This window comes from Platalea leucorodia, assembly GCF_965183815.1.
Source record: "Platalea leucorodia genome assembly, chromosome: 10".
Taxonomy (NCBI): Eukaryota; Metazoa; Chordata; class Aves; order Pelecaniformes; family Threskiornithidae; genus Platalea; species Platalea leucorodia.
The window spans coordinates 17,855,208-17,876,900 of NC_138832.1; the positions used below are offsets into that span (position 1 = coordinate 17,855,208).

A 21,693-nucleotide genomic window follows, 5' to 3' on the forward strand; every position below is an offset into this window, starting at 1 on the left:
CTGCCACAGCAGCCCGGCGCCTGGCCGCCCCGAGCGGCCCTGGCCGCCTGCGAGTTCCTCAGCCCGGCCACGCCAGCGGCAAACACAACAGCAGACGCGCAGGCTTTCGTATTTTTTATTTAAAATTTACATTAAAGTTAGAAAGGTATCAGGCTAAACAGCGCTGCTTCTTCAGCGTTCGTCGTGTAAATATATAACTCGGTGCAGTTCTGGCGCACTTCCATTTGTAAAAAGGAAACAAAAGCAGGAGCGGGGAAGAGAAGATGGCAGCTCGGCAAAGCACGCGGCCAGCTCGGCAAAGCACGCGGCCAGCGGGCCGGAGGGCGAGGAGCCCCTGCGAGGGCTGGCCCCAGGCTCCAGCACGCGCTCAGGACGCTGCACCCTACTCGTGGGGGGCTGGATGGATCGCTGTCGTTATTACACCAGCCGTCAGCATCGCCTCTCCCTCCCGACGCTGCTAACTTTTTTCTAACTTTAAAGAACAAGAGGAGGTTTAGTTAGGGAAAAAATAAAGTACCACTCGACCCACCAGCCGATGGAGCTTGTTTAATAAGGTGGTGAGACACAGGAGGACACCAATGAAAACACACAGTTCTTCTTACTTTATTTCTTTGTTAAAATTAAATATTTCGTGGCTGCCGACAGAGCAAATTGCACCATGTTTATATTTCCTTTGACTCCGAATGCACAGTTTCCAAAACCAATCAAACAACAGCATATTGAAAATATTCCTTAGGCTTCACACCTCACGGAAGCCCATGACATTTATATTATTAAAGACAAAATTAGAAAAAAAAATATGCCCATAACAATGTTTGTTTGAAAATGTATTCGCTACATCGTTAGTCCGAACATCACATTTCTGTTGCTCTTCAAAATTCCAGGTAAACAATCAGTTCCCCCATATTACCCTGTCTTGTCACACAAATTACAAGACGCTTCAATTTTAGATACCATGCAAGTCAGTAAAAGAGCTTCTTTCCAAGACACTAACACCGAAGATTTGCTCCCCCCTCCCCGGACATAAGACCCTTAAACTCTTCTAGAAGTGGCAGTCTTCTCCCTCAGACCCAGTGCAGCTGGCGAAGACAGATTAAAAAAAGCTACAGAGAGAGAAAAGGGGAAAAAAAAGAGAAAAAACCAGAAGATTAGCAAAAAAGAGAAAGACATTCAAAAAGCAGGAAAAAGAGATGCAACATGAAAACAGCTGACAGAGGAGAGAGGGAACCTCCTTGTGGTACCTCAAGTACTTCAAGGGAATCACACAAGTAAACACCTTTTTTCTTTAAAGTTTTTAAAAAGACTTTACGTGACTTTAAATAACATTCTAATAAGGCAAATGGGCAAGAAGAACAGCCAGCGACCTGCAGTATGGTTAAAAAAAAAAAAAGCCACATCAAATGGTTCTTTTAGCAGATAATCTAGAAATCATTGACAGACTGATAGTGACTGGCTTCGGGAGCAGGCCGACATTCAACAGTAAAGGAAGAGGTAAATACTCAAATTATTTTAACTTGTTTAAAAAAAACCCCAAACAACAAAACAGTCGAAGACTTTTATGGGAAATAAAATTGTATTTATGGTGAAACAGAATACCTGAGAAAATACATTGCAATCAAGAGTTTTATCTGCCTTGACTGCTGGAAACGGAGGCCAGACCATCGCTTGATCTGGGTTACTGCATAACGCCTGCTGCTGCCGTGAGCAGCTAGCCAGACTAACACGTTGTATGCAGAAACCGTTCGTGAGGCTTCAGCATCATCCAGACTGCCATTCTAGTAAAATTCTCAGCAGCGGCTTGCGCTAAAACCAGCATTACCTATCACGGCTAGGTCTGAGGTGTGCTTATCTTCCAAAAACCCAGGATTTGCAGGGTTTTTGTTGAAACTGTTTGGCAGCATGCATCCTGATCTTTCAGCAGGGTCAGGACGTGCGGATTCAGCCACACACACAGAGAACTTAGCCTGCGCACAGTGCGACTGAAGGATCGGGGTCACGACAAGCAAGTCTGAAATGGAAATGAGGATTACATGCTAGTCTTCAGGTAGCATGAATTAGCAAAAGAAAAAATAAAAGCAAATAAAAAAAAAGATAGATGATGTCATGAAAATGACACCAAGTGTAAAGAGAAAAGAGGTTTTTATCTCTCAACTACGCGATAATTAAACTGAGGTGGTGGTGTCATTTTAACGTCACCAATAAATACATTTAAACTGCGTTGTTATTTCGCCAGCAAAAATAACTCACAGAACTTATTTCCACATCCCTTATTTATCTGGGTGGAGAGGGACCAGGAGAAAGGAGAATCCATTAATTGGAGGGGAAAAAAAATTGCAGGATTTAAAGTTGCAGCATCCAAAACCTTGTTAGGACTAATGTTACATTGTTTAATAAAAGCAATAACCACCAGTACATAGTAAAGACAGAATCACAATGAGGATGTAGGAGAGAGCAAGGGTAACACCATGGAAAGGTCACAGCTGAAATGCTGTCACGTTTTATTAGACCCTCCGATTTACAAGTAAATGAAGGTCCATTCCAGCCCATTGTATTCAGGGGTAATTACTCAGTACAGAGCCATGGGTTACTGTAAAAGAAGGGCAAAGAAAACAAAAAACAAAAGTAGTAAATGTTAACCAGAATTCACTGTCTGATGAAGTCTTTATTTAAAAACAAAACTCATCCAGAAATACACAGAGAAGACACCTGCAGGCAAACCACAGTTGCACTTGGCCAGAGTGAACTCCTGGCCCCAGTGAGCAAAACGCGCTCCTCTTTAGTGCAAATCTTGCAGTAAAACAAGGCTTTTGCTGCATAGAAAATAGAAGAAGCAATCTGCCAGCATCTGTACACTTCTAAACAGATGCCAAATAAAAAAAATAAAGGTAATACTTTTTGCATTAAAACCAGAAATTGTTGGAATCACTGAGAAGAAAGTCAAAGAAACATCATCGTCTTTCTTCACAAACACTGATATGTACAGCAAGGTGACCAGCCTTCCCTGAGATTGGATCCAGGATGTGCATCCAGGCCAGCACACTGAGAGGGAGACAAGGCAAGAGATCCTTCCTGACCCCTGCAGCATTCAGAGAACACTTAGTTGCAAACCATGGATCCAAGTTTGAGAATCCCCCAAGCCTGGGGACGAGAGGTTTGGACTCGGGCCCACGCCTGTGAGGATGTCAAGTTTTGCAAAAAGTCCTTTAAAATTATTTGAGGCACACGCGGCAGCACGGGGGGGTAGTGAGGGGTTAGCAAATTAAAAAGAGGAGAGGGCAGCCGGTCTCTTGAGACAGCACGTCCCACCCCAGGGCAGCATTGGGTTGCATTCACAGCGGTCCCACGATGGGGGCTAATGCGCAGCACCAAGCAGCCGCGCTCTCTTACCATGCAGCCCTCGCACAAAATGGAGGGAGAGACAAAAAGCCGAGCAACTGAGAAGAGGGGCCACTAGCCCTACGAGCGCTCGGCAGCCTGCTACTGCCCAAAGGGGAAGAGGGATCAGCAATGAGCATCTCTTGCCAGTTCCACGTAGGCTATTGCCGAGTTCTTCACGAGAACAACCATAACCCGGAACAGCCAAGGGTGCGGACTCTTGCTTAAAACAAAATGGTGAGCGCAGGAAGGGAGCAATGAGTAAAGGTGAGCAAACAGGCACAATGGCATAGCTGCATGTTAACCGAATGTGGGGGCATTCGCTTCTGGTGTGAAGGGAAAGGTTCTACAGGAAACCCGAACTGAAAATGAAAGAAAAAGGCAGATTAATGGTTTTATGGATTAATGACAAAAACCAAAATAAGAATATAAATGTTTCCTAACACACCACAAAAAAGAAATGTTGCTAAGTGTTAATACGGTTTAATTTGATTACAAAACATGCTTTATGCAGACACACGCATGCATACACGCACACACACTCAGCAGTGGGATGAATCGAATTTATTTTCTAAAACAATCCTTTCACAGTTTCGCAAGCTACAGGACTCATCAACTGTGACTTGTTTGTATCCTTCCAAAACAGTGGAGCCCTGCAACACTTTATGGATCAATATGGAGAGTATTTTTCTGAATTCTGAAAAAGTACCATATATACATATTTAATTTAGCAAGGACAAATGCCCATTGACAAAGGCACTGTCTGCATTTGTATAGTGGGAACAAAGAACTTCATTTGATTCAAAGCCAGCACACAACAGCGTACAGTTATGAGGACTGCCAAAAGCAATCCAAAACCAACAAAAATCAGTAATGTTCACTCTAACTGCACTTTAGCTGTGCCTTCGTACTCAGCACCAGAATAAACACTGTTATTCTTTGAGCTTATTTTTCCAAATTCGCAGCCTGATAAGCAGAGAATTGTTCTTTTCATTGTTTTACAGTTACCGTTGGCAGCAGAGACATTCATTCAACCGGACAGCTCAAGATGACTGCAAGCTCCAGTTCGAGTCAGTGCAAGACCCTTCTGAAGCTCTTCTGTTAAGTGGAACGTCCCATTGAAATTAAATTCAAATGCCTCTCACTGACAGCGTAATGTTTACTTGCTTTTCCATTTCCCTTGGTGGAGCTAAGAGGGAAGGAATCCTGGAATCAGCTTTTCCCTATTTAAGGGCAGACCGTACGTTAGTTTGGACTGTATCCTGGCGAGTACGTAAATCCTAGCTTTGTCTGCAGGGAAGGGTGGACTCGAGGCTGAGTTTTTAGGGTGTTTTATAGTTAAGTGCTGCTGTTCCAACAGGTCCCTTCTCCGAGAGACCTGCGCGCCTCAGCCTGGGGTGCTGTCGCCCTTGCCTTGGATAATAAGTATTGCTGCTCTGTCAAGAAGCAAGACATTCCTGTGGGAGCTTTCTTTTTCCTCTCACCAGAGAATCAACAGCAAACTAAAAAGGTTCAATTAAACACACTCAACCTAGCTATAAGTAGACCACTGTCATTAGCAGTTTAACTAATAACCTTAATGAGGATGCTGCTCTCCTCCAGGCAGGTGGATTTCTTACGCATCTTTGTTTGAATGAGCCTTCATTTTTTCATTTTACAACAGATTCTGGCACTTCGCGCTGCAGACACTTGCTTATGGCCAGGTTTGTTAACCCTTTCAGGCAACCTTATCTGTTCCACGAGCCTGCCTCTGACTACGTGGCCACCTTACATCCCTGCTCACATGAAGGCAGACACTGGACAGAGTCACAGCAACTGGAGCAGAGCAGACTGACAGCATAACACCACCGACAGGGCTCTGCTCCGGTGGGAACTCTCCACGCCTTGGCAAAACTCCTTGGAAACTCGGATGCTGGCCTTATTCAGGGGCAAAGTGCTCTGGCAGGCTTTCTGGACACATCTTCAATACAGCCCTCTTCTACCACTAGCCTTACCCTAACCATGGACACACTTGGCCTGGCTCCCAGGAGTGTGGGTCTCTGTCTGTCTGCTACAGCTGAACATCCAGTCCATGGGTGACCCATTTGACTGTTAAAAATGTCATAAAGTCCCTCAATCTATCTTCCGAACCTTCATTATCTGCTACATGTTCAGCCCATCATTTCTTGTGGTTTTGGACAATCAACTATAATCAGTCAGCAAGTGAATATTGGTTTGGTTACTCGGCAGTAGCTTCTTTAATGTCCCCTCGTACATACATACACACACACTCATACACACACAGGGTCTGGTGATTCTCTGGTGCTTTGGGACAAAGGAAAGCTCTAGGTTTGGCAGAATTTACCATCTGTTAGTATGTGAAGGGGGGGAATAGAAACTAGTCTTGCATCTACCTTCACCTGCACTGCAACCCCAAGTTAACAGTACAACTGGGAGGGGTGGGAGGGCAGGAGGAGAAAGGGAAAAGACGTTTTCATGGCTAGCTGGGTTCTATCATCAGCACCACATCTCCATAGCAATTGTTGCCATAGTATCAACATGGCCCACGTGATTAAAGTATATAATTTATTTCTAAGGGAGATGGAATAAAGAAAACGGAGCCAGTGAACTGCTGGGAAGATTTAAAAATGAAGAGGACCTAATCCTTTTTTTTCTACGTTTCATGTCCTAATACTGAGTCTCCCTGCATTTTACTTTGCAGGATCTTTAAAGACAAACTTCATTGGATGCTTTTTCTACAACTGCCTATGTAGAGAGAGACTGGTAGAGCATGTAAGGGTGGCAGCAGAGGAAAATAGAGATAATACTTCTAGGCTTCTGGACTTGCACAGGGTCTGCTTTTTTAGGAACTGTAACTGATCCCACTGTGAGGTCTATATTAGTTAATGACGCTTACCAGGACAATGTGCCTCATGCACCATGCAGCCAAACAGCAGCTAACTGTAAAACAGCATACATGTAAGAGCTAATAATGATGATAATGATATAACAACAACAACAAAAAAGAAATCAAGTCATGATTAGTGCAAATTATAGAGCTTGGGTTTAGAAGAGTCACCTGTGAAAGAAAAGGCTAGTGTACTGCCAGCCACTAGTAAACAAGACATAATCAAGCTACAGCTTGTGAAATTCATGGATTGTTAGAGGTATTTATGATCTAAATACTGTAATGAATTATTAAGAACAATTGGAGAAGTTACAGAGTAAAGAAAACAGCACCATTTCCAACACATCTATTTTCCTGGAGGAGAGAGAGGTCTCCTAAGATCTTCCCGAGCCTTACTCAAGCACTGACCTATCTCTTTCATGGAGTTTTCTGTGCCTTTCTGTGTCCTTAACTGACAATGACGGTACCAATGCTTTTCCATATGAGTGTGTCTGGTGTCAAGGAGCTCTTCTGCGATCAGAACTGCTTCTAGGAACACAAGTGTGACTTGGGCCTCAGCAACTAACTGCTCATACTACAGGGCACGTCGTCTCCCTTTTCTGCATTCCTGACCCTGACTGATCTCAGGGCTGAAGTCTGCAGTCCTCAGCGTGCAGATGTCTGAGGGCTCTAAGCATGAAAAAACTCAGTTGTGTATTCCTCACACACTCCAGGCTGGGGAGGGAAGTCTGTCCCCAGTCAGTCTCAGGCTCCTCAGTATGAAAAGATATTAACACCCCCTGAAGGTAACTCAAAAGAGCAAATCAAAATATGCAGTGGAAAAAGAAACGGACAAGCAAGAAAAGGGCAGGAGCACTAATTGCTCATCGCAAAAGAATGTTGACACCGAAGCAGCTCCAGCTCAAAACTAAAAAGACTAAACCACGATCTCGTTCTGGTTATTGGGATTTTCCTCTCCTGTCTCATTTGATTCCAAGCTTAACAGTCAAGGGCTATTTCCCCCGACAAACAGTCCTGTCAGCTTTTTCTTCATATTAACAGCACTTCTCCGTGTACTTAAGACTGCATAGCACAGGCCAGACTTACTCTGGATTTGCCCCAGGGGTGTGCAGAGAGGGGATTATGGCAGTGGTATAGAAACCAGACCCTTGTTTATCTGCATACCACTCTTTGTGCACATGCTAAGGTGGCACAGCACTCCGTTTTGGGAAACATACCCCAGTGAGAAGAAAAGGAACTGCTCATTGCTAGGTGAACCGGGAGGACAGTTTCAGCTGTACAGCCGGTTGCTTTTGAGCAACTGCAGAGCATTAGAAGCCTGGCACGGTCACCGCAGACGGCCCAGATCACAGGACCCTGACAAGGGGCTGAATCCTGTCTCACCAGTCCCTGGCATGGGGAACCCCTGCTAAAGCCATGCAGTATCTCTCACTGTTTCTGTGGAGAGCAAAAAGGTCATTTAGGGCTGGAGAGAGTGCTAGCATTAACAAGGAGCGATGACCTGTCCCTTCATTTTGCAGCCTTACATTTTGCAGATTCCAGAATTCAAGACTATTAGTCTCCCTGAATAATTTCCACAACCTAAACAAGTAAGACCCTGAGACAGGACAAGCTCCTCTCTGGTGGCAGCAGGACATCCCTGCTACCCACACCCTAGCCTTGGCAGGCAATATTGTTCCACTTCATTACAGGCACTGACAGACCAAGGGAGGAGCAGGGAATCTTGGGGAATAAAACCAAGTTCGTCCTCTCCCATGCTGTCAGCAAGCAATGAGGGAGGTTAGCACTGCTCCCTGCTCTTCAGGATGACAGCTAAAAGTAAAATGCTTCCAGCAACTGCTCAGCCTTACTAGGGACTGAATCTGGCTGCAAACCTTCCCCTGATAAGGACTGGCTAGGTTGGGAGAGAGATATGAATGCTCAGAAAAATGGTAAAGGAGAACCATTACCAAACACAAATACGACTGGGTATTGGCAACTTACTTTTTTCTTTCCTTATCTCTTTTAAGAGTTTGCGATCCTCCAGCCTGCTGAGCCTGAGATTGGAGCAATTCAGCTGCTGTCTTCCTTTGTTTAAATGCATTTACTTCATCATCCAGAGACTTCTTCTTATCCTCTAGCTTCTTTTTTTCATCCTGATGTAACTTCTTCAGGCGATCAAACTTTTCATGCAGCTAGAGGGAAAGGAGAGAGGTGAGCAGGGCCCAGACTACCAGATATTATGTTCACAGGAAAAGAGGAAGATGGAAGGATCCCATGAGATCTGAGCCTGCAAGTCTCCGTTGGTCTCTACATCACTTCTAGCTCCCTGAGCTGACACTGCGTAGGCAAAGGGCAGGGAACAGTCTCCTTCCACAACAGCTTACAAACCAGGCAGTGTTCTAGTGATGCACCATTGCACATACTAACAACAGAGGACTGGGAGAGTATAATCGTAAAAAAAACTTTAATCCATTTCTGGTGTCTCTGCCTTATTCCTCTTTAAAGGTCAGTAAATTAATGGACTTTTCACAATGCTAAGGAAGTTGTATGGGTATATTTTTTATATAACAAGCTTGCATCAGGGGCTGTTTCTCTCCTTGAATTTTGCCACACTGCAACTCTCCATCAGAATCAAGATTATGGCACTTTCATGGTGCAGTTGAGTTGTACACTACAAGCACTGTGATCTAGTTCTGTCCTACAGGATGAACACCTTAATGTCCCCATGACCCCCAGTTAAACTTTAGACTTCTTGATAAGAAAGTCCTAAACCACACTCTGCAGAAAGTGCTTTGGCAGCAGCAACCTACTTGAGAGTGGATCTATCACTCACAACCATGAAGAGACAAGTACTGCAGTCTTCACCTCTTTTTCAGCCTCCTTCAGCTCCGCTTCTTTTTCCTTGACCCTCTGGACAAACATCTGCCTCATCGCCTCTTCCTTTTTCTGCAGTTCCCCCAGAAACTCATTTCTTTTGGCTTCATAAGTTTCTTGTAAGCTAAAAAGAAACCAAAGTCCAGTGATATGACTTGGGACAAACTCTGCTTCCCCTGAGCCTCTGAAATCAGGCCCTCACCATGAATATTGCTTGCTCACAGCACATTTGCCACTCACCCACCCATGTGTGCCCAAGGTCATCGTCATCCAGCCATTTCTGGGGTCTGTAAGCTGTTGCACTTTTACGTATGTTGAATGTTCGGTAATTCAAAGAGACCAGCTGGCAACAAACACTAGTTCAGAGGGACACTGCTGTATCTCTGCAGCACAGATATTTCTACTCCTATACTTGCAGTTTCACAGTCAATCCTGCACACACACTCTGTGTTTTCACCTCCTCTCACTCAGCCAACACCTTTGCTGAAGTCTGGATTTATCTGACCTGGCAGGTTTTCTTGCTGCATTGGTTCTTTACGTGCTCTCTCAAGGACACAGACATACACACGTGCATGCAGCACATCCAACAATGCCTCTCTCGAGCTCTCCTGTCTCCTCCAGGGATCCCACCTGAAGGGTTTGCTGTCTGGATCGGTGTCCTTGAAACCCATCTCTTCCAGTTTACATCTTCGGTACAGCTCATAGTGGCGTGTGTGGGTCTGTTCGCGAAGGTCTTCCATGTTCACACGGATCAGCATCTCCCGCAGCTTCACAAAGTCACAGTGAGCTTCATTCTCCACTGTAAGAAGACACAATAAGGAGTAAAATGGGGGCAGTAACAAAGGTCTCTTCCCACATTCCCCACCTGTCTACTCCTCCAACAGGTTTAACAGCCCTTCTGAGCAGAGAAAACTGTCACTATAGGCCTGACACACGGATTTAACAAAGGATAATCCTCAGAGACATATTGAAGTCCAGCAGGCCCTTGCTTCTCTTATGAGAGCCCACTGCCTCCTGGCAGAAGTGTCACCATTCACGCCTTGAAAATCCCAGGGCTCAACTCACCCTGCACTGTGCCCCAGGGGTACTGACGAGCTTTCATCATTTTGTTTCCTATTTTCAGCTCCTCCGTGCTCCCGATCACTGCAAACGGCAAGTGGCCCTGGAACACATTTAATGATACCCACATTAGTCCCTCTCAACTCTGGCTGACTTGCCAGCACACAGAGATTAGCACAGCCACGGAGCAAGACGGTCGTTATGCACATGCTAATCTCGGGGAGTCTAGTCACTGGCCACTAGCCCAAGACAGGGGGGAGAAGGGAGGGTCCTTTTTGGAAACCTTGTTAGTGCTACCACTCTATATCCTCTACCTGGCTGATCCTCCCAGCCACAGGGTCTCAGGTGAGATGAGCCAGTGCAAGACTAGCATCAGAATGACAGCTCGAACAACGTGCTGCGCGGCTCTGACTGCGGTGCTGTCCCGGGGGCTTGCCGTGGCTGAGGAGAACATCTGCACAAGCACAGAAGCAATAAAAGAGGTCTTGGAGCCTTCTTGATTTTATTCCCCCACCACTCCCTCAGCTCACACTGGAGCACAAGACAACAAAATGTTATGATGTTGATACACAGCCACTGCTAGGTGGCTGCACAGCTAGACAACAAAGGAGGCCAAATCCAGGGATCACATCCATGAGGAGGGATCCTGGGGACAGCAGAGCTGTGCCGCTAGCTTAACTGTGCCTTGGTACGCTCTTCAAGCCAAGACACACACTCCACAGAGTACAGTTGTTACAAGTACCTGAAGGTTGACTAAGAACAAGATGGATTTGCTTGTCTAAAACTCAGAAACAAAAAATCATCACTTCTTAGTAAAGAAGATACTTTTTGCCTTCTGCAGAGATACTAAGAGAATCACCCAGTGCAAGCTCAGCAGAGTTGGAACAGAAACACTCCCGACACATATCTAGGCTCAGAAGACCTCACCTTATACTTCCCTCATTCCCCAAACTCAGGCAGCCAAGCGAGCCCCCCAGACACTGCCATCATACTTTGCTGCATTTATCTGTTGTGCAATAAGTGAGATCCCTCCCCACCTCCACTTGCTCCTGGGAACTACACTGCATTCTGCCAAGCTGCAAAGAAGTCAAGTGCAAGGTTTCAGCGCTTAAAAATAAAGTTGCCAGCTCCCTGCACCCACCCCTTCTGCTGAGTTTTGTGCAGTGACATTTGTTAGCTAGAGCTTTTAAAGTGTGCTGAGTTCTGGGCAATTAAAAGGGCCCCAGGAAGCCAATTATATGGAAGATCAGTGACTCTGGACTGATCTCAAGAGCAGGTAGTGAAGTTTTAATTCCACAGGTTATCTGAAAACTTGGACAAGTTCATGACAGCTGGTACAAACAAAAGATTTCAGAGATGATGTCTTCTGCTTTCAGAGTGTGGCTCATACAGTCAAACTGCAAATACAGCAGAACTGCCTGCAAGCACTCACAAAGATGGGCTCTTCGGCTTTTATTCCTCAGCCTCCCAGCTCTCACATGGGACGAATGCAGAGTTAGTGGGGCTGGTGGTCAGTCTGATGGGGCCGTCCTGGGCCACGCAGAGGCTCCCTGCCTCCTAGGTCACTCTCCATGCCGAGTTACCTTTGCAATCGCATTGACACGCCAGCGCCTGGAGGGACACAGGCCAGCACGGTGCTGTGCCTGCTCTGCGCAGGGTAAGTTCCCTGCAGGAGAGGCCAAGCAGCAGAAAAAGGAAAGTGGTCTCCCAGGTTGAAGGAATCTGATTTTCAGCAGAAGGCTGTCTAATCGCAAAGGGCAGGGGATACAAAACACTGGAGGGAAAGGAAATAAAGCTGTCTCAACAGCCTGCATACCGCAACATGTGGGAAACTCTCCTAGCCAGCTTTCAAGGGAATAATTTGCTGCCTCATTTCTACAAGCTGTAGTTTTTCCTGCCTTCAAGACAGACCACACACAAGCAGCAGCACTATCCACAAACACTTCTGCACATGGGGTCAAGAAGAATTGTCAGTGGCCTCTGTGGAGCAGGTCTCTGCCTCTCCACCGGCTCCAAACAGGCCTTGCATGTCCCACGGCGTCCCGTTGTGCAGCCACTGTCAGGCAGCCTGCTGGGGGAGAGGGCAAGCAGGGACTCCAGGGCTAAGCAAGGGCCACACGCCACCTTTGGCTGCTCCGGGAGGAACTGGAGACATCACACCACGGGGACATGCTGGCTATTGCCAGGCACTGGGTGGGCTCTTCACCTACTGCAGGTTGGGCTCCATACCACGGGACATGCTGGAACTGGTCTGTACCTGTGTCCAACTGCTGGAAACTCTGAAACGCCCCAGGTACTAAACCCCACAAAGGCTACACCCTCCTCTGCAGGCCTGCACAGTGCTATTTCCAGAGGAAAAGCCATCACAGTTCTGTGGTGCATGAGGTTTCAGGCCAGCCGCTCCCTGTCCAGGACACAGGATCAGGTGAATGTTTGCTAGTGACAGTGTGCTCCCCACTGGTGACACTCTCCTCCACAGTCCACCGGAGCTGCCCGCTTCTCTTCCCATCTTGCCACTTCTGGGTAAGAGCTTCTAGACCACTCTGTTGGCTTCTTCAGACTCTCCATGAGGAGCATCCCATGGTCGGCTTCTCCTACAGCTGTAAATGCTTTTTGTTTGCTTCATATCCAGATCTCCGGGAGAGTGAAGTAAGGGGATTTCCAAGGGACAAAGGAAGGGATGGGAGCAAGAGGAGCAACCTGATATAGTGGCAGAAACACCATGCTATGGCCACACAGGCACGGCCTGAACCTCGGCCGTCCATGGGCCCAGTTACTCTCAACAGCAGAGTTGCTTCCTCCGCTGGTGCCAACTGTTTGGCTGCTGTCTTTGCCAGGGAGAAAGTGCTGGTGATTTCCTTCTTCCACCAGCAAGGATGTTCCAGCTCCCACCACATGGGTCAACTCATGTGGCTACATGTGGTTTCATTTAACTAGCAGGTGCAGGGAGAATATTTTCTTCAGTAATTACACTAATTCATTCAAAATGGAAAAGCCAATAGGGAGTTGAAAGGAGAGCTTGTTTTTCTTATTTGATTTAAGAATAAAATCCAGATGAGAAGAGACCTAAGGAATTTTGGACAGTGTTTTCTCCAAACTTGTAAATGTATGCTTGGTCGGATTCTCAAAAAGATCAAATCAATTTCAAAGAAAATCAGGCATCTTGTTCTGAAGATTTGTTTAATCATCTGATTACTTTCTAAATACTTCACTTGATACCTTTGTTCATGGTTAAATACTTTTGTTTCTGATTATGACAGCACAGATTTTAAATCCTTCAGTTAATCAACTCCTGCCAGATCAGGCAATATTTTCTCTGTTTAGTGAGCCAATTTGGAATGCAAAATACTCTGGAAAAAAAATTCCTAATGCATCCAGCACAAGGGGATATAATAAAGTAAAATGCATATGAAATAGTGAATTTACATATTTTAAAGCCTAATTTTACTTCTCATGCAAAAGACAACTAATGCAGGTTATAAGCAAACTATTAAGTAATCAAAAGACTAGTCTCAATTTTCAAATTTTCAATTTTCTCAAAAAAAAAAGTAACTGATCCAGAGAAGTTGCTGGTCAGCAAAAAGCACTACTAAAGCATGAAGACTGCATTTACAACCTTTCAAAGATGTAGATCTGTAATAGGCAAAGACAACGAAGCTTTCTGTAGAGAAGTACAAACACAAAGCTTAAGGCAACTGATTTAAATCAAAGGTTCCCATTCCTCAATTTTAAACATGACTAAAATTGACAAGTTAAGTCACAAACCTAAATCAACCCATCCTGGCTCTTTTACTCGTCTCAGTCCCTCCACAAGCTCATCTCCTGACCTGAAGCATAAGCAGATTTGTCTTATGTTGCTAATAAAATCAGTCTTTGGGTACAAGTTTTCCAGGTCTGCAAAACTGCCTTGATCAGATTCAGATTCTGGCCTGCTTAGCCCCCATAAACCTGGTAATTATGATTTATGTCCGTTTAATGGAGGATTTAAAGAGTTGATCTCTCTGTGCAGCGACTGACATAACCCAGAATGTCTACGACCCGAGACAGCAATTCCCTCCCAGGAGACATGTAAATGGCTGAAAGGAAAGACGAGCAGAGGTTTACCTCCGCCCTCAGAAGGGCCAAGGGTAGAGGACTTCTCCCTTTGCCATCACACCTCTGGTTCCATGAGGATGGAGTGATGTTACATCTTCATTTCCAGGAGTAATGGTAGTCCTGCACAGTGAGAGCGCTAAGCACTGAGAAAGATGCCATCACAAAACTACTCTGACCAGGAAACCACCACTGATAGCTCTACGGTAGGACAAACTTCATGTTTCTTTCAGGCCTCTCCACAACACTCTGCAACTATTAATACTAGATCAAGAGATGACACAAAAACACATCAGCTAGACCTGCACTTCATCAACAGCAGTTAAGCAAGCAACTTCCCCTACTTGCTTTCCTGTAAAAAGCCTTCTGGAAAATAGGAGCATCGTCAGGATGTGTTGCCAGAGGGGCCAAGGGACAGCTTGCTCTGTCTTCAGGGAGCCACAGACAGGCACCCACGATGCCGGGAACACCAGAGCCAGAACGAGCACCTGCAGGCACCTCGAGGCACGCTTGGCCCCATTTATGTACTGCTTTTCACACGTTGCTGGTTAAGCTGTGTAACTCCTTGCCACAGGATCCTGGAAGTGCACTGGTAGCAGGGCATCAGGTGATGTGTGGGACAGAAACCTAGAGAAACCCTTGAGCTGAATGTGGTTAGAGGCTAGGGAAGTATTTGGAGGAAGTGAAGCACTGTACACATTCCCTCTCTTATATACTCCAAAAGTGACCAAAAGCAGACGTTTAGGGAAAAGAAGGGCCACTGGGCTGGATGGGCATCTGGTCCCACCCTTGTGTTTTATTTCTCACATCAGCACTTTGATGTAGCTCAAGGGAAGCCACTGCTCTAACCAGCCTCGTTGCATCCCTGTGTGCATCCGTTTTGGCTAACAGCACCAGAGCCAAAAGGCCAAACCAGACCAAGGACCCAGCTAAGTAACTTGATCAATAATAAAACAGCAACTCTGCAGACAGGAGTACCAGAGCCAGCCAGAAGAAGGGGCTCTGCTGCAAGGACAGCTACGGGGAAGAGGAGACACCCATGGAGGCAGGGCTTCGCAGGAAACACCAGCCCAGGAGAGCAAAACTGTTCGGTGCAAAAAACGCAGGGCGAGGAGCAGAGAGGTGTGTGTCTGCAGACAGCCTGCCCCTCACACCAGACGGATAATACCCATCTGATTAATTCATAACCCAGGACTGTCCTGCCCTGCACAGCCAGGCCTCACCATCTGTCCGATTTCCTACATGTCCCTCAACAGATATGCATTAGGACAAGAAAGGGGTTAAAAGAACATCTGTTTTCTGCCTAGAAAAGTCCACCAGAGAGGCAGTAGCCTACCACAAGGCTCTGCTAGCCTAGAATGACACTACAAGGATGGGATCCCTGTGAAATCCTCTGATTTTAAGACACAAAATAAAAGGGAAAGTGGATTTAAGAAACACCCCAATATGGGCCACCAACGCCTACAGTGACAGTGCTTTTCTGGGAGAGGAGGAAGCGCTGAGTCACTTACGTTCATTGTCCCATTTATCTCCGCCACTGATTCATCATCTGTTGGGAACTGGTAGATCTGAACCCCGTTACTGACCAGTTCGCTTGTGATTTTAATTTTAAATTTGGTCAGCTCACTCTTGGAAATGGCATCAGATTTGGCAATGATGGGAATGATGTTCACCTAGAAAGGAACAGAGCGGTAAGAAGTCCTCAGCTTTGCTCCAGGGAGTTTTTCCAAGTCTGCAATACAACTTACAAAAACTTAGAAGCACTCAATAAATCTACAGGATTTATCTGCCAACCCCGTTACCTCCACTAGCATAAGGGCTATTCAAGGTGGGGAGATGTGCCCTGGAAAAGCAGCAGCCTTCCCGCCACGTGCACGGTGAACCTGCCCAGTAAGAGTTAAACGCGCCTACCTTGCTGTCAAGCTTCTTCATTGTTACCAAGTCCAGGGATTTCAGTGAGTGGCCTGTCGGAGCAATGAAGTACAAGCAAGCGTGGATCCGGGTGTCATGGTAGTTGTGCAAGACCCTTTTTATCTTCAGTTCTTCTTGCAAGTAGGCTTCAAACTGAGCATCAATGAACTCAACGATGGGCTTATAGCTTTGGTGAAAGGAAAAAAAAAAACAGTTATATATCTCGCAGTCAGAGAGGTAAACAGACAGTGCTCCTTTACTTGCCTTTAAGAAACAAGCTGCTTGTTAGGTTTCCCTTCCCAAAACCAATTCTCTCAATCTCCCTTCCTCCCCACCCGTAAGAAATTTAAAAGTTGCACTACTGACAAGGAGATGTGGTCCTACATCAGACTCTAGCAGCCTGTTTAACAAAACACAGGACTGGAGATTCAGCAGAGGACAGGAGACACACCATCCCCTCCAGGGAAAGTGGACTCTCATACTTTGAAACGTGAGGGTGAGAGACTTTTAAAAGGAAGGATAATGTAGACTCATTCGCAGCAGTGTGTAACGCTTGCATTAAGGGAGCGAACGGCTTGCTGCGCACACAGCCCCGAGTCCTGCAGCTGGAAGACACATCTCTGTTCAGCACTGCCTTTGCCCAGTGCTCTGGGGCAGGAATCCCTGCAACTCCCTTGCAAGGCCATCTGAAATACAGAGCCTGTCAGACTCGCAACGTAAAGGACATCAGTGCATCTTAAACAAAACTAAAAAAATCTAACGGATCCGCAACAAAGCAAATCCCATCTGCAATGTCTCTGTGAAGATGCACCTTGGAGACAGTCTGGTGGAATCGCACACCCCTTAACCGCCACGCTCCAGCCACGCTGGGACGTGAGCTGCCAGAGATACTTCCCCAGGGTATCTCACTGCACATTTATCGTGATTCCTTTGGCAACATGGAAGAGCCCTGCCAGAAGTGGCTGTTAAGCCAAGCGGTCACTAGACCACGCTAGTGGTTTGGTCAGCAGCTTGCGGTCAGCACAGCACAAGGCAACAAGCACAGATGCCCTGGAGCTCTTCACTCTCCCCACCAGATGAATTTGGGCAGAAGGCTGCCAGCAGGGCAGATATTGCTCTGACAGCATGAAAAAAGCTGCTTTGATAGCTGGAGCAGTGCTGACACCCAACAGCCTCTGTCATCTCTTCTACCTGTCCCATCCCAAAGAAATTACAAGGACAGCCCAGAAGAAGGAAGGAGGAAAACCTTACAGCGCAGTCTGGCCCAACTAGGGCACAGGGAGAGACCCTGCGTGAGAAAACCAGGTCACGACACAGCCTCTCTCCCCCTTCACTCACCTGTCCTCTTTGTTGATCTGATCCCCAAAGCCCACTGTGCTCACAATAGTCAGTTTGAGGTTGACGTTGCTCTCCTGCAGATCGTAGGTATTGGATTTCAGCTGGACCCCGGGCTGTGAGTGAGATGCTGGATCACCTTCAAACTTGGTGTTGAAAAGTGTGTCCATGAGGGTGGACTTACCAAGGCCAGTTTCCCCTAGTGGAGAAAAAGAGAGCTGAAATGTTCTCTTGAATATTAATATGGCTTGGCCTTTCAGCTTCCAAATGTTAACAGGGGTGAAATTGTAGCAGATAAAAGCAGATCTCATGCTCCAAAGGGATCGTCTGGCAAGCAGAAAGCCATGTACAATGGGAGGTCTGTATTCCGGGCAAATTACATTTCACGGTCTAATGGCCATTAATATCGTTAGAAAGTAGAGATGAAAAGAAAGAGGTGAAAAGGCAAAGGGGAAAGCATCGTTCAGATCCTGCATAAACCCACAACTACACTACAGAAGATGCTGTTTTCATTAAAAGGTAGGAGGGGGAATGGGGCTCATTGCCATTTCCAAAAAAAGATGCCCCAGATCAATATGCTTCTAATAAGCAGCCACTGAAATAGCCTCCCTCTGTGCAGAAACACTGAGAGTTGGTTCCAGTCCTACAGCAAGTTGTGCAGTTGGTTTCTTGTACCCACAACAGACTGAGCTGGGAGATCAGCCTTCTAGACTGGGAGGGGACATTTTCTGTAATATCTGGTTTCCGTACCTTAGGGGCTACAGAAGCTATACAAGACTCCAAAATCTGCTTCCAAAAGTTCTGCAGCATTGAACTGCTATTTGGATTCCATCTATCAACTGAGAACTATTTCCTTGTCTGGAAGGAAGAGACAAATCCCAGAGGCCAGTCTTAAATTTGTTTTAGATACATCCCAGGAAGAAAAAAACAAATCCCTCTGTGCACTCATTCCACAGGGCAGCCTCCCTTACCACGCCCTGACAACGGAGCCAGCTTTCTGAGCTCAAAAGGATCTGACTTTGTGCTAAACCCATAAGCAGCCTGGTTTTCTGCCCTGCAAGGGCTGTTGTGTTTTGGGGAAACAGCGATTTCTGAGCTGCCCAGCTGGCTTTTGCTAAAGCTTCAGGAGCTGGCCGAACCCCAGCCACTGCGAAGGCTGCTCCTCCAGCCTGCTGTGGGACCACAGGGAGATTGTGTCTGGCTGAAGCAGCCTTTCCCTCCCTCCCCAAGCCCTCAACTCCCAACCAAGACAACTTCATCATTTTCCTACTTGCTCAGAAGAAAAGAACTTATTTTTGTAGGCTTAGAGCTCTGCAACAGATCCAAACTTGCATGAAATGCCCAGTTCAACAAGGGGAAACTCCTCCCCATCCTCCCCCGTCCAAATCTCTGCGCCTCACCCCTGTAAGCTGGCAAATTCCTCTCTCTTGGCCCCAGAAGGGACTTCTCTCACTCAGGGCTGTAATACATGACAGGCAGGGCAGGGCAAACATCCATTGCTCTGGGAACTGAGCAGGCTCTGATTGCCAGGATCATACATCAAGTATCTTTGCAGAGGCAGCAAGATTCATGAACGTTTGAAAGTCAATGTACACCTTGAGCTGCAGAGCTGCCTGGGAGCCAGCTAAGAGCTTGTGCTCCATCACCGATTGATGCCAGCTATGGCCAGAACAGCCACAAATCCAGTTGCTCTTCGCACCAATCTCATTTGCCATCCGAAGGGAAGAGCGAGTCAGCACTGGGAGTTGGTGTTGCTGCAATCCCTTGTGCTACGTTAATGCATCAGACGTATCTACAACACCGCCAACCAGCACACACCAGCAGGAGGAAGGGAGGGGGACCAATCTCTGTCGCTGCAGGAACGAGCTGGACCATCCAGAAGACTCAAGGCTGATCACAGCAAGCCTTTCATTGACCTGGAATCTCGTAGTCTGGGCTTTTTGGGTACCATTTGCCACAAATGAGGAGGAGGTGCACAAAGCAGAGCAGGCCAGAGCATCGCCACAGCTTGGATGGGGATTTTAAGAGTTAACAGCAGACAGCCTGCATGACCTGCCAGGCCTTTCTCAGGGATTCCAGGAAAACAGCAGCGTAAAAAAAGACAAAAATCTAAACAGCCTGAGAAAGCTGCAGCACTTCCAGAGCCCCTGCCAAGGGACGGGCGGGACAGAGCAGGGAGTTGGCTACTTGCTTGCAAATGCCAGGATCCCTGATGGGGCGTCTCAGGACAGGGGAGCTCGTCAGCCCCGGGGTTCCAGAGCATCGCCCACACACCAGGCTGCAAACCCGCTCCTGTGCTGCCATCCCACACCCTCCTTCCCACAGCCTGGCAGGCCCCAGAGCAGGGTCGGATCCAGCAACCCATGCCCTGAGCCTCCAGGGCTGCAGGACAGGGTGACAGGGGAGCAGCAGCGGCGACCAAGGCAGGGAGCTGCTCTCTGCAGCGGATACACAAGGTCACGTGTAAATCGCGCAGGCTTCCGGACAGACAAAACCCCCTGTAAGTGACTTTTCATTTCTGCCTCCCACCTTCCACTGAAAAGTGTTCACATGAGGCCAAGACTATTGTTTAAATGCATCCTGAACCTGCTAATCATTACCTACTTTAAATCAATCTAATGTGTTGTTTCCAGCAGGAGTGACTCTAACTGTCAGAGGGGCCAGGAGAAGCGTATAAGAGATGCAGGCAAATTTTTAAGACAGAACATGCTTTTGTACTCCATCTCATGCCAGCTACACAGGGCCAGCAAAGGCAACTTTGAATTCACACACCAAGGTTTTCCTTTTGGAAGGGGAAGATCCAAACTGGTAAGGCATTTTTCCATAGGTGGGAGTCGCCCATCTAAAAACCTACAACTTTTGCGTTTAAAACAAAAAACACCCAGTGACTAACACGGCATCTCAAACGTGAAGCCTGCACACCAGAAATGACATTCAGCCAGCAGATACACCCATCCCCGCACAGTGTAACCCCACTGACACGGCACGGCGTTAAAGCCTGCCAGGGAAAAGGAGGATGGAGAAGAGAGGAATGACTGTCACAGCTAAAAGAAACACAATGTTAACACTGATGGGAGTGACACGAGATGGTAAAGATTGAAGATGTTAATAAAGTGCTTCACTGTGTTAAATATGACCAGAGCTAGGCAGCAGTGCTACTCTGAAGGGCAAAATGACAGAAGGGAGGATTTCTGAACCTCCTAGGAGCTTCTGCCTTGCACAGAGGCAACTTTCTGCTGGCTGGAAGATGTAAGTGGTGCCAACCGCTTCTTATAAGGACAGGAGTCCAGATGGAACAGATGGTCTGATGAAAAGGACAAGTAGTCTGTGCTCGTTCCAGCCAACAGCGCTGGAATCTTCTCCAAAAAGCAGAAACGATGAATGGGGATTAAGGGAGGCAGAATTACTGTGGAAAAAGCAGTGGTGTATGCAAACCGAGTGAGAGGCGTCCTTGGCAGGGAGATTATTTCCTGATGTCAGGCTTATAGGCACACATGTGATTTGATCTCCAAAACTGTACTTAAGGATTACGCAACTCGGCAGTGGTCTGTTCTCCCAAAGCAGGGCTGACAAAGCGCTGTGGGGAGGACGGGGCAGGGAGGGTGACCTTTATTGTCAGAGTTCTGCACCAGGAAGCTCTGACAGCTACTGAAAAGCTGTCACATTGTACCTTTCATCATGGGATGGATTTTTGCTGTTAAGTCTGACAATTTTCAGAGATGTGGGAAAAAAAAAATGGCAAGAGACACCATACCAGTCAGGCTCTGGACACGCAGCAACACTACACCAGTGCCCAGAAGGCACCATCCATTCTTAACACCCAACACCACCCATTCTTAACACCCAACAGCCTGCCAGGCTAGAGACACTGTGCCGGGCTCCCCACACCTCCTCTCGGTCTCCTGAGACATGCTCCCTGCTCCAACTGCACATGTATGCGGTGTCTTTGGTGCTCGATGGAAATGGTTCACCAAATCCCTCATTGACAGAGCAGTGGCACCGCTTGCAAAAACACAGCTGGGACAAGTGCCACGCTCCTCCCTTCAGCTACTCCATGGAGATCCTCTGTTCTGGGACCAGACTGCGCTCCCTGGGCAGGACGTCGCTCACACTCTGGGGTTCTCCAGCTGGTGACCAGGCGGAGCCCATCCCAAAAACCAGCAAGCACCAGCACTGCA

General features: G+C 47.0%; 1 protein-coding gene across 5 annotated transcripts in view; it reads right to left on the reverse strand.

Moving 5' to 3' along the window:
* Positions 1-109: 109 nt before the first annotated feature.
* The window catches only part of SEPTIN6 (septin 6), a 31,979-nt gene continuing 10,395 nt past the window's right edge, over positions 110-21,693 (reverse strand). For 2 of the 5 annotated variants that reach the window (XM_082323433.1, XM_082323437.1), the window contains 8 exons: positions 17,519-17,714; positions 16,181-16,367; positions 15,781-15,942; positions 10,184-10,280; positions 9,749-9,917; positions 9,110-9,242; positions 8,246-8,436; positions 110-2,008 (listed from right to left, as the gene is read on the reverse strand). In XM_082323433.1, the coding sequence (XP_082179559.1) occupies positions 1,960-2,008; positions 8,246-8,436; positions 9,110-9,242; positions 9,749-9,917; positions 10,184-10,280; positions 15,781-15,942; positions 16,181-16,367; positions 17,519-17,714 (1,184 nt within the window). In that variant the 3' untranslated portion in view covers positions 110-1,959. Of the gene's footprint in view, positions 3,738-6,271; positions 6,316-8,245; positions 8,437-9,109; positions 9,243-9,748; positions 9,918-10,183; positions 10,281-15,780; positions 15,943-16,180; positions 16,368-17,518; positions 17,715-21,693 lie in introns of all 5 variants that reach the window. The other 3 variants (XM_082323436.1, XM_082323434.1, XM_082323435.1) reach the window with 3 other exon arrangements.